Raw genomic sequence first — 15,406 nt, 5'->3', positions numbered from 1 at the left:
TAGACTGTGTTCATGTGTGCTTAGTGTGATATGATATGAATAACTTAAGGTGGGCATGAAAGTGCCCATTGGACACGAGTCCTACAAACATGTTCAAAATCTATTAGGCATTTTTTTACAAAAGTAATTGCAATATTTTTTGACACATAATGCTTGAAAATATGGTTTTATGCCTATTATCTAGACCCCAATACAAAATTATTCAAGAAAAGATCAATATATAAAAATCAGATTAAAAAATTATTTTTGATATCAGTGCAATGTTTGTTATTTCTGTTGAATTCTGTTGAATGAGGCACCCTTGGTCTTGTTTCTGTTAGGTTTGTGCACAGAGTATTGTCGTTACATCCCAACATCCATCTTTCAGCACATGGCATTTTACTGCGACAGAGATAATCGAGAAGCTTGAGATTCTAGATTCGCCAGATGTTCTTGGTGCTGATGTTTTTATTGGCTCTCCTGAAGGCGGTAGCTCAGATGAAGACTGGGGCGACAATTCACCAGAAGTATGACACTCCTCCGAAGAAACTAGGGTCAATGCGATATTCTGACAGGATAAGCAAACCTGCTTTTGAGACTCATGGAGGTCATATCATCATAATGGGGCAAGCTAAGAGATGTGCCCTTTGTCAAAGGATGAAGACTGCAATGGCTTGTGAGAGATGTCAAGTTCCACTTTACAGATATTGCTTTGCTGAATATCACAAAGAGAAAACTTATATCATATACTCTAAATTAATATGGAGAAAATATTCATATTTGTTAGCTTTGAGACTAAATTGAAACGTTAGTTAAATAGGCGATTTAAAAAACAGTTGTAAAGTAGAGTCTGTAGTGAAATAAATAGTTATTTATCTGGAAAGAAATGTAATTTATCATTATCAACTGCATTTATAGTCAAAATATCCTTTCATGGTTTCTTGGTAGGACTCGTGACCAATGGGCACTTTCATACCCACTCCCACATTGCATGAAGAAAACTATATGAGCGAAAATTACTCTAAATACAGTAAACATATCTCATTTTGACTTAATATAACGATTTTCAATTTATAAACCAAAATAAAAGGTTCTGGACATAAATGAGTTAATTCTCTAGTGACAGTATTTTGACTGGAAATAGAAACCAGTGGCAGTATTTCATATCAGTGTACACTGCCTCACTTTGCATGCTAAATATATTATTTTTAACTCTTTACAGTTTGGGTTAAGTGAATCTGAAAAATAATTATATATGAGAGAGTTATCTTCCATTATGGGAAACACTAATGAGTCTACAGACAGAGCATATATGATGGGATTCGTAACATTTTAATGCCGTTTGTGTAATGTGGATACAGGTACGTTTTATGGTCTTGAGCATGTGCTCAAACCTAGCAATCGATTATTGAATGACTGAGGCAAGATTCATGACTATTACAATAGGATCAGTCTAATAAGGTAGCAAGAGAAGGTTGGTGTTAAAAACAGACTGATAATCAACAAGTCACCTCAAAAAATAAATCCAGCTCCCAAACATGCTAAATACACCAATATAATTCTATTCCTATTTCCTGCAACCATAAAATGAACCCATATAATTGGGCAAATATTGCCCATTTCTAATGAAATCAGAAGTTTGGGGTGGCTGATGAGAATAAACTGAGTCTTCAAAGTATCCTTAGGTTATAATTTCTTAGACCAATCAAAGTCTACTAAGAACTTCAATGAAACCAGTTCCACCTTTCTGAAACTAAGGAAATGCAAAATGTTAGCAATGGTGTGTTAAACAGATAGTTTCTGAATGTAAAACAAATTGCAAATTCAATGAAACCGCCAAGTAAACAGTTATAATTTTCATGTACTTTACAATCAGTTACGTGATGAAAACTGGCTTGAATTAGAAACTTTTAGAGATCTGAAAAAAGGCACTGGTTTGTATATAATGATTCAGAAATGGAGAGTCACTAAAATTAAATGTAACAAGAAAACAACCTATCCATGTTGGTCTAAAAAGGAAATTATTTCCTTAACATAACTGAAGGAATATCATAGATGATATTCAACATTTTTTGAATTTAGTTTAACTATTAGAATTACTATTCCTGCCTGGTGGTCAGGATCATAAAGGTGTTGAGTCTGACATGGTATGATACCGTAGTTAGCCGGTTCGAGTCCCATTGGTTGAAACAATTTTCACCATCAGAATGCTGGCTGAATACAATTTCCAATCACTAGATTTTGTGCTTAATCCCTGGATTTAATTCCAAACATCTCCACAGTGTACACATGGAGCGAGGGCATATGCTGATGTTGATTCGTCTGCCGGATGAGGACGTAAAGCTCTGAGCAGACCCCTTGGTGTTATTTGACAGGAGCAGGCTACGTGCCGACATCCTGACATCTTGTTTCATGCTCTCCCTACCTCTTTATCATAATCATCCCACATACAGACGTGCAGGTCGCTACGAGCGTCAAATAGAAAGACCTGCACCAGGCGAGCCTAACATTTCCTCGGACATTCCCGGCACTAAAAGCAAGTAGCGGCGATTGGGGGGGGGGGGGGGGGGCAGTCACCCCCACACTTTTTGGAGAGGGTCGATGACATTACGTGTTAGACCCCTTTATACAACAAGCATCATCATCATCATCATCATCATCAACTTTTGGGAGAAAATATTACAGATTTATTCCATTTTAGCCGACTGAAACTAGGAATTATAGGAATAATTTTTAAAAATCCATTCGTACAAGCCCTGTTGTCTTATCAGATAATTATTTTCTTTATTTTCTTTAATCATTACCAAAATTATTAGCGGAAATACACACAAAATATCCTTCATCCCTGCTAACCGATTTGCACAGCGCCACAGCAAATAGTGGAGACTTCGCCTGTGCTATGTTGAAGGGTACCAGGGCTATATTTTTTTGCTAAGGTCATAGACACTGAGGTATGATTCACCTACCTACGTGCATTCGTCAGTCTGGCAGTCTCGTTAGTGCCTGTTAGTTTTTTAGTGTATAGTCAAATACTAAATTATTTTACTGTAATTGTGTAATCACACTGTATTTCTTTTTAATTGCAATAAATGTGTGAAAGTTTTATTATATAGTATTATACCAAAATCTCAAAAAACTATTATTACTGCATTTAATTTGGTCAACTGTCAATCTTTACATCTCTGTCGAAATTCACCGAGAGCATAAAATACCTTACATTTTTGTGGCGTTTTTAAAAGTTTTGATGTACATAACCCCCCTTCCCCTATATCCCACAAACCCGGTTACCATTTCTTCTCTATATTTTTTTTTGCGTCCGCACTTTTATTTTCCAATCGCCGCTACTGCTAAAAGCCACACGAGAAATAAATAAATAAATTACAATTACAAGAGAAACTAAAGGTTTAATTAGCAAGACATAAATCCTATGTTATAGGATCCGAATAAAGTATTTGCAGTAACCCGAAAGTGCTTTGTTTCTACTTTTAATGAAATTCCGAAAACAAACTTTCAAATTCAATGATGTGCAGTGGAACTAGATTGAGTATTAGTAAAGATATTGCAAATGATTGTGCTTTTATTTAAAGGAGTTTACTCTCAGCAATTAACTTCTTACTCTATTACCGAATTGGATATATTCAAAATACCTTATATTTTGTCAATTTTTAACAGTGGTGAAAATTAGTTTTTTTTTTTTTTTTCCTTTGGTAGAGGTTTAACGTGACACTAACACATCAAAATATTTCGGTTATGCAAGGGTGGCAAAGGTAACATTTTGCAAATACTGAAAAAACGACATTTTAAAATATGTTAAGTTTTAAGAATATCTAATATGTAAAAAATATAAACAGCCCATATAATTAATTGTAACACATTTAATAAGTAATAATGGAAATAAACAGAAAAGTAATGACAATGGACTTTAGGTGAAATATCACTCTCAGATTGAATGTGCAACCTGTTGCTGAATGTTTGTAGCCTTGTTAATTATGTTAGGTTCATAACTTGTCTTCAATAACACAAAAAATGCACATAGGTATGAACTAAGAGCGTTTCGGACTGCTGACTTCATTAAGTTCATTGCAGAAAACAATGTTATTAATTGGCTTTATGTCCCACTAACTACTTTTGCGGTTTTCGGAGACATCCAGGTGCCGGAATTTAGTCCCGCAGGAGTACCTTTACATGCCAGTAAATCTACTGACACAAAACTGACGTACTTGAGCACCTTCAAATACCACTGGTCAGAGGCAGGACTGAATTGTGCCACTCAGCCCCGCTGCAGAAAACAGCTGCTTGCAGGCATATAATAACCTAAACAAAGTAAGTAGCATTGTAGCAAGTTTCTTCATGGTCTAGAACTTGTGAGAGGCTATTCTACTGTTCAAATATCAAGTTCTCTGGCTTCCAGGATAGAGTATTCAGCATCAACAGCCCACACTATTTTCTCCAACGCTTCAGCAAGTTGTACGAATCTGTTCACCCATGTAATAACGAAATCAGATCAAACCAAACACCATGGCACTATAAGCCCTGATGGGCCTTCGCCTACCAAGCGGCTCAGCCCAAAGGTCTGCAAATTACGAGTTGACGCACGGTCAGTGTGACGAATCCTTGCAGCTGCTATTCCAGACTTTCTTGCTAGACCCACAAGATGTATGTATGCAAGCTCACAACCGTGCGCCCCTAACCGCACGGCCAACTCGACCGATGCTCTGTATCTTAAAACATACGATTTGCTAATACATATTTTGTACAACGGCTAAGTTAAATATAGCATGCGTTTGGTTCGATGCTCTGCAATCTGTTCATGTGATGTGCCATCGACATAGTGTTTGCTTGTCACTAGGTTGACATGAGTAACATAGGTTCACTGTTCCAGAAGAGGACAAACACAGAAACACAAAAGGACAAGGACAAGCAGAAACAAGGCTGAGAAGAGAAGAATGTAGAAGAACTGGAATTGATAAGAGCCTATCTATTTGAAGACAGCAATGTGTACAGATATGTTTTTGTCATCATCTCCTATTTCTGTTGCTCCCTCTTGCCACACCGGCCTGCCATTGTGTTCGTCCTATTGAGCCGTAGCCTAGATGCCGCAATTATATATTTAATCATTTTTTTAATGTGGACAGTATTCTGATATTTCAAATGCAGAGAGCTGAAGGCAAGGCCGGAAGTCAGTTGGAGTGATGAGAGGGGATGAGACTCGCCAGTACTTTTCCACTTGCTGAGAGATGCTTCAAATTTTTAAAACAAGCTGCTGCCAGTAGACTCGAGTAAGGAGACATCACACCACCAGTCAAATCTAGCCAATGACAAGTTGGGGGCGTACCAGATTTGAACGAAGGGTGCCCAGAACAAGGGTTTCAGATTGACCAAGTTTGATTTTACACTGCTGTGATCTTCAATATTAAATCCGGTATTAGCTGCTAATCCACAGGTCTGATTAAAATAGAAGTCTGAGATAGGATTATTGTATACTATTGTATGTATAGACTGAGTACTTGAGCGCTTTTACTTATTAAATAGCTTAAATGCAGAGCCGTTGATCTAGGCTAGGCTGCTGATTGGCTCTAGTTTCAAACAGTTGGGGATTCCCCCAAGCCAACGAACTTGGTAACATAAGCTCACCACGACGTGAAAGCTTGTCCATTCTTCCATTGATCTTGTATGCGACGCGGTACGGTCGCCAGAAGAAGTGATTTTTCCTTTGTGCAGACTTTGTATAATTGATACCGTGATTTGCCTTAAACTAAATACATTCCTTTGCTAAGTGTGGGATGGCATTAATTACGCGCAGTAACTGTGTAATCTGATAAGTAAACACTCGCATATGATAGTAACAAGCACGACCCATGGATATTATTATTATTATTATTATTATTATGATTATTATTATTATTATTATTATTATCAGTCGGTATGTGAACACGTGAGATAAACTGTATGAGTGCGTTCTGTATGAATTCATGCCACTGCCAAGCACTAGTGTCAAACCCATACGATGCTATGTATCTTCCTTTTTTTTTGCTGGCGGCTTTACATCGCACCGACACAGATAGGTCTCATGGCGACAATGGGATAGGAAAGGCCTAGGAGTTGGAAGGAAGCAGCCGTGGCCTTAGTTAAGCTACAGCCCCAGGATTTGCATGGTGTGAAAATGGGGAAACCATGGGAAACCACGGAAAACCACGGAAAACCATCTTCAGGACTGCCGACAGTGGGATTCGAACCCACTATCTCCTGGATGCAAGCTCACAGTCGTGCCCCCCTAACCGCACGGCCAACTCGACCGATGCTCTGTATCTTAAAACATACGATTTGCTAATACATATTTCGTACAACGGCTAAGTTAAATATAGCCTGCGTTTGGTTCGATGCTCTGCAATCAAGCATGCTAAGCGGTGAAGAGTGAACTCGCATATTACATATCTTGCAGATATTAACAGGAAGGAGACACAGAAGAAGATGGCAACACCAGAAGCTGAAGGCGGGACCTATCTGCGTGTGATACCTGTGATAATGATGGCTTAAGGAGGCGTGACGCAGCGGAGATGTGACCCGCTGTTTGGTGCCGTGTAAGCTGCTGAAAGTTAACCCGTATGGGTTTCTTGTCCTCCAAGCAGAGGTATATAACACTGATGTCCTAGATCAAGTATTGGGGGAGTTACATGCTTTTAAACGAACAGTAAGACAACTTTTACTTAGAGGAATAAAACACCTTCTGGAAATAGTGTTGTACACTTCTGCAGTCTGGTGGATTTCCTGCAAACTAAGGAAACACATTTGCAGTCCAGTCAGTTTCACATGTGATTTGATGTCTTTATCTCCAATGTGTGTGTGGTAGGAGTTGAAAAGAATGGATCCACTCTTGAGTATATAATTATGAATTTACTTCAAGGCTATATAATAGTACTGCCTCAATAGGTAAATTATTTGTTTCCTACAGTCCTTACATTAATGAATATTTACTATGGTTGCAAACAATCCATAGCTCAGAAGTTAATGAAAATGCCATACCCACGGAGGCTGAGAGTGTTCATTTCTCGATAGAGATAAAAAATTAAGAAATTGATATAAGCATTTCAACACCCTGAGACTGGCAACTGTTAACAGAAACTTTCAGCAAATTTCAAGATTTTCAAAAGGTTCACATTACTGTAAGTCAAAATAAAGGACCCTGCAACGTATTGACGAATGGCAATGTCCCCTATAAAAATGTGTACAATTACAAGTGAAACAGAAAAACATGGGAACTCGATTTAAAAACACCTTTTGATGGTGAGATTTCTTAGATGCAGCCCTTGCACTTCCAGGAGATTTGAAACAACTCTCAAATGTTCCACCACCTGTTTCTCAGTATAAAAAGATTTAATGGTATAGTTGTGCTATGGCCTTTCAGTTTGCCATGAGTTTTATAAAAAGTTAGAACATGCAATAATTAATACAATCAATGATGATGCTTGTTGTTTAAAGGGGCCTAACATCTAGGTCATCGGCTCCTAATGGTACGAAAAGCGACTAAATGCAATGACAAGTTAAAAGTACAAAATTCATCCAATGACCAGATTTCAAAACATGATAATGAAGAATGAATGGATGAATATGAATTTAAAACAATCAGTGGATTGGACCCACAATGACTCACCTTTCCAGATACAATATTACTGACCAAGGGACCGCTTCCAAAGCACAATCCTGAATCGATGATGTTTGTTGTCTAAAGGGGTTCAATATTCACGTCAACAGTCCCTCATAATGGCCCTTATCGCTAGTGAAGTATAATCATGGTATTTGTCAAGTTGCGGTACTAATCAAAGGTAGTGTAAACTCACGGTGTTCCAAACATTATGGTACTACTCACAAGTATTGTACGTCGTACAGGTAATGCAGACCTATGGTGTTTTTCACATAATGGTGCCACTCGTAGGCAACGCAAACCCATGGTGTACCTCACATAGGTGTACTAATCACAGGGACTTGTATTATCCTGTGGTGTTCCTCCCATAGTGGGTACAAATCACAGGCAACATAAGCCTGTGATGTTCCGCATATAGTGGTACTAATCACAGGTACTGGAAACCCACAGTGAACTGATCTCTGCTGCTACTAATCACAAACCTATTGAGTACCTAACATATTGGTACTAATGTATTGAATAGGTGGACACAAAAGTTTTGTTTTTTTCTTTAATAGACTTTCAATACGGAAAAATGAGGATAGTCTCTTGCAATATTGGTACTACTCGCAAGTAAAGGTGACCCATGGTTTTCCCCGCGTGATGGTACTAATCACACAGAGTTTCATAGTTCTAATTCAATCATACCTTGGTCGCCCCTTTTAGTCGCCTATTACGACAGGCAGGGAATACCGTGGGTGTATTCTTTGCCTGCGTCCCCCATCCACAGGGGGTAACACAATTAAGAGAGACCATCCAGAAGAGGAGGTAGATGAGATTTAGGACCAGATGTAACATTCATGTTCCTTCAGCAAGTTATTCCACAACGTATGTAATGTTCTGTTTATGCAATATACGTTTTGTAACTAATTGTGGTTCCTAGTTATTTCTTAAATACCAAGAATACTGTGTCATTCAATACAACACACGAGAGGTATACGACAAGATGTCCATAACAAATCGGTGAGTAAAGAAACAAATAACTTCAAATGTAATACACCATGATACATATTATACAAAGTGTTACCTGGTAAATTGTTTATGAAAACACTATAAATATGCAACAAAAATAAGAGACAACAAAGTAAAACATATTCAAACTGCTCAGCTGTAAAATCTAGTAAATGTGACAGTGACCTATATCTCCAAGGTACAGAAATAATCACCGAAATACAACAAAATGTGCAATAATACAAAACTAAATATTTAAAAAAAAAAAAAAAAAAAAAAACACTACCCCCCCCCCCCCTCTCTCTATGGTACCCAAAACTTACTGTTTCTGATTTTCAGATAATGTAGTCCTTTGAAGTGTATATAATGAAGTAAAGCCCTCTTTGTACTGAACCAACTAATTAATAATAAAGTCATATTTATGATTGTAGAGGGAAGTGCTAGATCATTTCAAATCCCATTACTCAGAAATAATAATAATAATAATAATAATAATAATAATAATAATAATAATAATAATAATAATAATAATAATAATGTTTTTACGCCTCACTAACTACTTTTACGATTTTCGAAGATGCTGAGGTACCTGAATTTAGTTCCACAAGAGTTCTTTTACGTGCCAGTAAATCTACCAATATGAGGCTGATGTATTTGAGCACCTTCAAATACCACCGGACTGAGCCAGGAATAACACCCACGGTATCCCCTGCCTGTCATAAGAGGCGACAAAAAGGGGCCTCAGGGGCTCTGAACTTTGGAGCGTGGGGTGGCGACCACGGGGCCCTCAGCTGAGTCCTGGCATTGCTTCCACTTACTTGTGCCAGGCTCCTCACTTTCATCTATCTTATCCGACCTCTCTTGGTCAACTCTTGTTCTTTTCCGACCCTGACGCTATTAGATTTTCAAGGGCTAGGGAGTCTTTCATTTTCATGCCCTTCGTGGCCCTTGTCTCCCTTTGGCCGATACCTTCATTTTTCGAAGTGTCGGACCCCTTCCATTTCTTCTCTCTGATTAGTGTTATATAGAGGATGGTTACCTAGTTCTACTTCCTCTTAAAACACTAATCACCACCACCACCACCACCACCACCACCAGGTTAGGGTCAGAAGGCCAGTGCCTCAACCATCTGAGCCACTCAGCTCGGCACTACTCAGAAAGCAGGAATGTTTGAACACTGTGGTCAGGAACAATAAGCATTTTAAACATTCCAAAAGATGCATGCATTTCATTCAGTACTAAAAGGTATGTGCTTAATCTGGTAACACAGTCAGGAGGCTGTTTACATACATTCCTCTACATACATCAATCATAACACGATTATAACAATGCGGATTATCAAACAGCTATTAAACTTTAACAAGTATTATTTAACACGAAGAATAAAAATATAGGCAACAACAATAAACTGGATGAAATGCTAGGAGCCCATGCGAGTAAAGACTCACTATGAAGAACTGACAGAGTTTCACATTACATAGACGTAATTACGTATGTCTTCAAGTATTCCAGCTCTTTAAGCTTTTTCAATCATGAAATTACCAGCATTTTACCCCAGCAGTGAGCTCATCAGTTGGATTACTGTATCACACCTTCCCAAGACACTGGCGGACAAAGGCAGGCACTTATACACATGGATGTACATATCTCTCCTAGTGCAATGTCACTGCATTGTCCAACAAAGGAGGCTTGCAGTTGTGTCTCAATGGCGCACTAGCCAAGCCCACTGCCAAAATGAGGTGAAATGCTGGTAATTTCATGAGGGTAAAAAAACCTAAACAGCCTGAATACTTCAATATTTTCAATCAATGAAACTCAATTACGGTTTCCTGCTGGGAACTAAATTTTTGATACATATGTATTACTTACTGTAAAAAATCATTACATTGTAACTATGAAGTGACCATATGACACCATCACCATGCACTAGCAACTCTCTCACTCTGCCAACAGGAATCAAACAAGTGACCATTTTAATCAATCCCACTAAAGTCTGTTGTGAATTTTATTTTAAATATCGGACTATACTTGTGCCAACTTTTGTCCAGCTAGATTAGCTCTGGTAGTGTGCTATGAATATGTCTCATTCCACAAGACATCATTGAGGTTTGCAAGATACTATGAAAAATAAAGGTATCCGGTAGGTACTTACATTTAGTTTTTCCATAATTTTCACAGCTCCTTGTAGTTGAAGACCCTCAAAGGTCATGAATGAGGTTTCTGTCTGCAAAAGTAACACAGTGGCATTATAAAAAATGTTTTCTTACAAAGCAAATATTTCCAATAAAACTGCAACTGTGTAGGAAGTGTTACCTAATTTACATTGGTGAAGGTTATTAAAAAGAGAGAATAATACAACTTACGTGTAATTTATTGTCTCTGTATATAAATGTCATTTCTGTTCGTCTCATCACATATCCCTTTCAGCTGCCTACCGTACCATACTGCAGCAATTCTTCCTACGTATGGTTCAAGTTTCATCAAGCTATGTTACTTGGCAGTGACAACATGTGAAAGTTACTTTTATCCTTAAGTTTTGCACAGCAGTGCATTTCTAGCATACGAGTATTTATTAGTAAAGGAATCCAAGGAATCCCAACCAACATTCAGGCACCATGTTCAATGTCTTAACAGAAATGGATAACACTGCCATTACAGATTTCAGCACCAATAATGTTATTAAATAGATTCTTTTAAAAAGCTATGAGGCATTCATTCCTGAAGTTTTGCCTATGGGTTTTGTTACAAGCTGTATAAAATCTTTGTACTCTTGGAGTAGGGCATGTGTATAGTATGAAAATTGGTACTTTCAGGACAAAAATTATCTCCCAGGATAAGACCTAAAAATGAATACCAGGTAGGAAATAAAATATTGGTGGAAATGGATCATTTCAGGTAACAGAATGGCTGAATGATGAAAAAAAATCTAAGCAGGAAGTAAGAAAGCTTGGAGTTGTGATCAACAATATTTTCTAAGAAAGAAAATATTTAAAAGTATTTAACCTTATGTTGCTTTCTACTCAGGCCAAATCAACTAAATGGAAGCAGGAAAAGGATATTTGTAATGTAGGTAGATATTATAAACTAGCAGTTACCCGCGGCTTCGCTCGCGATTATGTAATTCGGTAAAAGTAATCGTTCCTCGGCACTGTACGAAGACATAATTTGAAAATTCTTTAAGTATAAAAACTCACCGAAAAATAGAGTTTCATTTACCCCAGAAACTCTTTGTAAATCACGTTTGAGGTATAGCCTTTTGGGGCTAAGACAACCATGCGACACAGAACTGTACATGTGAGAAACAGTCTTGTCTCGAGTCGAAAAAATTCACGTTTATTTTTAAAGGAGATTCCAAATACCAATTTCCATGTCTGTAACATTTTCATTTTTTGAGATATAAGTATCCTCATTAAAAATAATTCAACTCACTTTTCAACTTCCTTTCACCCCCATTAAGTGCCTTTTCCGAAAACAAAAATGTACCTGTTCCTGTACTTTTAAAGGACTTTCCAAATACCAAGTTTCTTGTCTCTCACATGTTAAGTTCTTGACATATACTGTAGATATACCCGATTTTTCAATTCATTTTAGCCCCTTAAATGGATTTTCTGAAAGCAAAAAAATACGTGTCACATTATTTTTAAAGGAGATTCCAAATACCAGTTTTCACGTCTGTGACAGCTTCAATTTTTTGATATAAGTATCCTCATACACAGAATTCAACTCCTCCTTCAGATGATTTTCAAAAAACAAAAAAAAAGTGTTTATTTTTAAAGGAGATTCAAAATTCCAATTTTCACGTCTGTAACATCGTTAGTTTTTGAGATATAAGTATCCTCATACAAAGAAATAAACTAATTTTTCATATCATTCACGCCCTCCCCCCGTAAGTAGATTTTGCAAGACAAAAGAATAGGTATTTCTTTACTTTAAAGGAAGATTCCAAATACAAATTTTCATGTCTGTAACATCTTCAGTTTTTAACATGTAAGTATCCTTAAAAAGCCGCCCCTACTCTCGCCCGTTAATTTGATCACCACCCTCCCCCAACTCAAAAATGTGCGTTTTCTTTAGTTTTAAAGGATATTCTAAATACCACTTTTCACGTTTAATCTTCAGTTTTTGAGACATACGTTTCTCCATAAAAATAATTCAATTTCTTCACTTCTTTTCACTCACCCACTAAAGTGAACTTTCTGAAAACAAAAAAATATGTGTTTCTTTATATATAAAGGAGTTTCCAAATAACAATTGTAACGACTGTAACATCTTCAGTTTTTGAGATATATGTATCCTCATAAAAAGAACTGAACTCTTTTTTAACCCCCCCCCCCCCGGAGTTGATTTCTGCCCTCTCTCAAAATGCGTGTTTCTTTATTTTTGAAGGAGATTCCAAATACCAATTTTCACGTCTGTATCATCTTTAGTTTTTGAGATATAAGTATCCTCATAAAAAGAATACAATTCATTTTTCAAAACCCCCTCCCCCCATTAATTTCATCACCCCCAAATTCGTGTTTCTTTATTTTAAAAGGATATTTCAAATACCAATTTTCATGCCTGTAACCTTCAGTTTATGAGATATAAGTTTCTCTGTAAAAGAATAAAACGTTTTTCACTTCCTTTCACATTCCCCCTTAAGTGAATTTTCCGAAAACAAAAAAAATGTGTTTATTTATAAAGGATCTTCAAAAAACAATTTATCACGACTGTAACAAATTTAGTTTTTGAGATATACTTATTCTAATAAAAAGAATTCAACTCCCCCACCCAAGTTGTTTTCCCACCAAAAATGCATGGTTATTTATTTTTAAATGGTATTCCACTTACCTGTCTTAACGTCAGTAATATCTTATAATTTTTTTAGATATAAGTACCCTCATACAAATAATACAAATAATTTTTCAATTCCTTCACTCCCTAAGTGGATTTTCCAAAACCAGAGAATCCATGTCACTATTTTTAAAGGAGATTCCAAATACCAATTTTCACTTCGGCAACGTCGTTTGTTTCTTAGATATAAGCATCCTCATACAAAGACAACTCATTTTTCAATTCTTTTTCCCCCTTTAAGTGGATTTTCCGAGAAAAAAGAAATATGTATTTCTTTATTTTTTAAGAAGGCTACTATACCAAGTTTTACGTCTGTAACATCTGCAGTTTTGAGATATCACTAGCCTAATAAAAAAATTCAACCTCCTTTTCAGTATTTTTACCCCCCCCCCCATGATGTTCTTCCGAAAACAAAAAAATACATATTACTTTATTTTTAAAATATAAAAATACCATATTCACATCTGCAACATGTTAAGATTTTGAGATGTTCTGTAGATATGCCCATTTAAAAAATTCATACCCTTTTTCAGTTTCGCTTAAGTGGATTTTCCGAAAACAAATTGTCTATGTTTCTTTACTTTTACAGGAGATTCCAAGTACCAGTTTTCTAGTCTGTAACATGTTAAGTGTCTGAGATATATTGTAGGCCTAGATATTTTTTTTTTAAATCCACTCTGTTTTTCACTCCCGTTCACCCCCTATTCATTGGATTTTTCAAAAACAAAAAATATAGGTTTCTTTATTTTTAAAGGAGATTCCAAATACCAATTTTTACGTCTGTAAACTTTTAAGTGTTTGAGATACAGATATCCTACTTTTTAAAATTCACCCCCCTAGCGCCGGAATATCCAAAAATCCTCTCTTAGTGAGCACCTACACCCTAATATAAATGTATCCCCAAAATTTTGTTTATTTATGTCCAGTAGTTTTGGCTCGGCGATGATGAATCAGTCAGTCTGTCAGTCAGGACATGTTATTTTATATATATCTCTTGGCACAGCCCAGAGCAAAGTGTAGCTTCCACCGAAGTTCCAGTCTCATCCATGGCTGTGACAATATGGAAGCTGCTGGGGTATGGGTGGTGCTGAGTAATGACATTGGGAGCACAACTAGTGTCAGTGTTATGAAAGGTGTTGCTCATAGGATCAGTCGTGCTGCAGTGGCACCTTCGTCCAGTGAGGAAAGCAATGGAAAACTACTTCACTCCTCATCTTGCGTAGTACGCCTCATTTGGGCTCTGCCATTGGCTTTTGCACTTTCCCTACAACTGCATAGCCTTTGGTGGTGCTATTTGAGGATCCAACCAGCCTCTGGGCTGATGACCTAACAGACAGACAGACAGACAGATGAAAATGATTTTTAAGTTGTATATATGAATCTGTTATCGTGGTGAAGTCATGAAAGTCAACTGGATGAGGGTAGTCTAAGTTATCTAGGAGACATTTATCTTCATTGTAGTCTTCTGTCTAGCAGCATTAAGTTGCTACAAATGAACAAAGCAGCAGATGCTGTGGTCTTCCTTGCTATGTACCCTAGAATCGGTGAAATTTGAGTCATTAACACGATCCCTGCGGCAGTGAATTTCGATGACTTAATATTATGTTGTATCGGCCCGGTGACCTGACGAATTTGACTTTGTTTACTCCCTAGTATGACATCCTAAACCACGCATGTGCACTTGTTGTGTGCGTTATTGTTGAGGAGACATTCCAGCGTATTTACCTGTGCAACAGTGTTCCGATTCAACAATTGCGTGAAACAGAAATGACCCCGGAAATAATTGGGTCACCGGTGGGCCGATCAGAACTAGCAGTATGTCTCGATCCTTTACTTCCATTGGAACACTATGTTGTCGATTAGTTAACGGAAATTCGTAACTAGGACGTAGTTACTCACTTCGCAATTCTGGGAAGTTCGCACCGACGGATAAGAGTAACATATTTCGGGGCACTTGGTGAC

At 37.2% G+C, this 15,406-nt stretch overlaps 1 protein-coding gene across 4 annotated transcripts in view; it reads right to left on the bottom strand.

Moving 5' to 3' along the window:
- Positions 1–15,406, bottom strand: part of LOC136864774 (probable nuclear transport factor 2) — a 94,069-nt gene that overhangs the window by 54,779 nt on the left and 23,884 nt on the right. For 3 of the 4 annotated variants that reach the window (XM_067142146.2, XM_067142148.2, XM_067142145.2), the window contains exon 2: positions 10,764–10,835. In XM_067142146.2, the coding sequence (XP_066998247.1) occupies positions 10,764–10,835 (72 nt within the window). Of the gene's footprint in view, positions 1–10,763; positions 10,836–10,974; positions 11,071–15,406 lie in introns of all 4 variants that reach the window. The other variant, XM_067142147.2, reaches the window with a different exon arrangement.

Source organism: Anabrus simplex, chromosome 2 (genome assembly GCF_040414725.1).
Source record: "Anabrus simplex isolate iqAnaSimp1 chromosome 2, ASM4041472v1, whole genome shotgun sequence".
In the NCBI taxonomy this organism is placed as follows: domain Eukaryota; kingdom Metazoa; phylum Arthropoda; class Insecta; order Orthoptera; family Tettigoniidae; genus Anabrus; species Anabrus simplex.
This window is presented reverse-complemented; position numbering and strand designations above follow the sequence as displayed.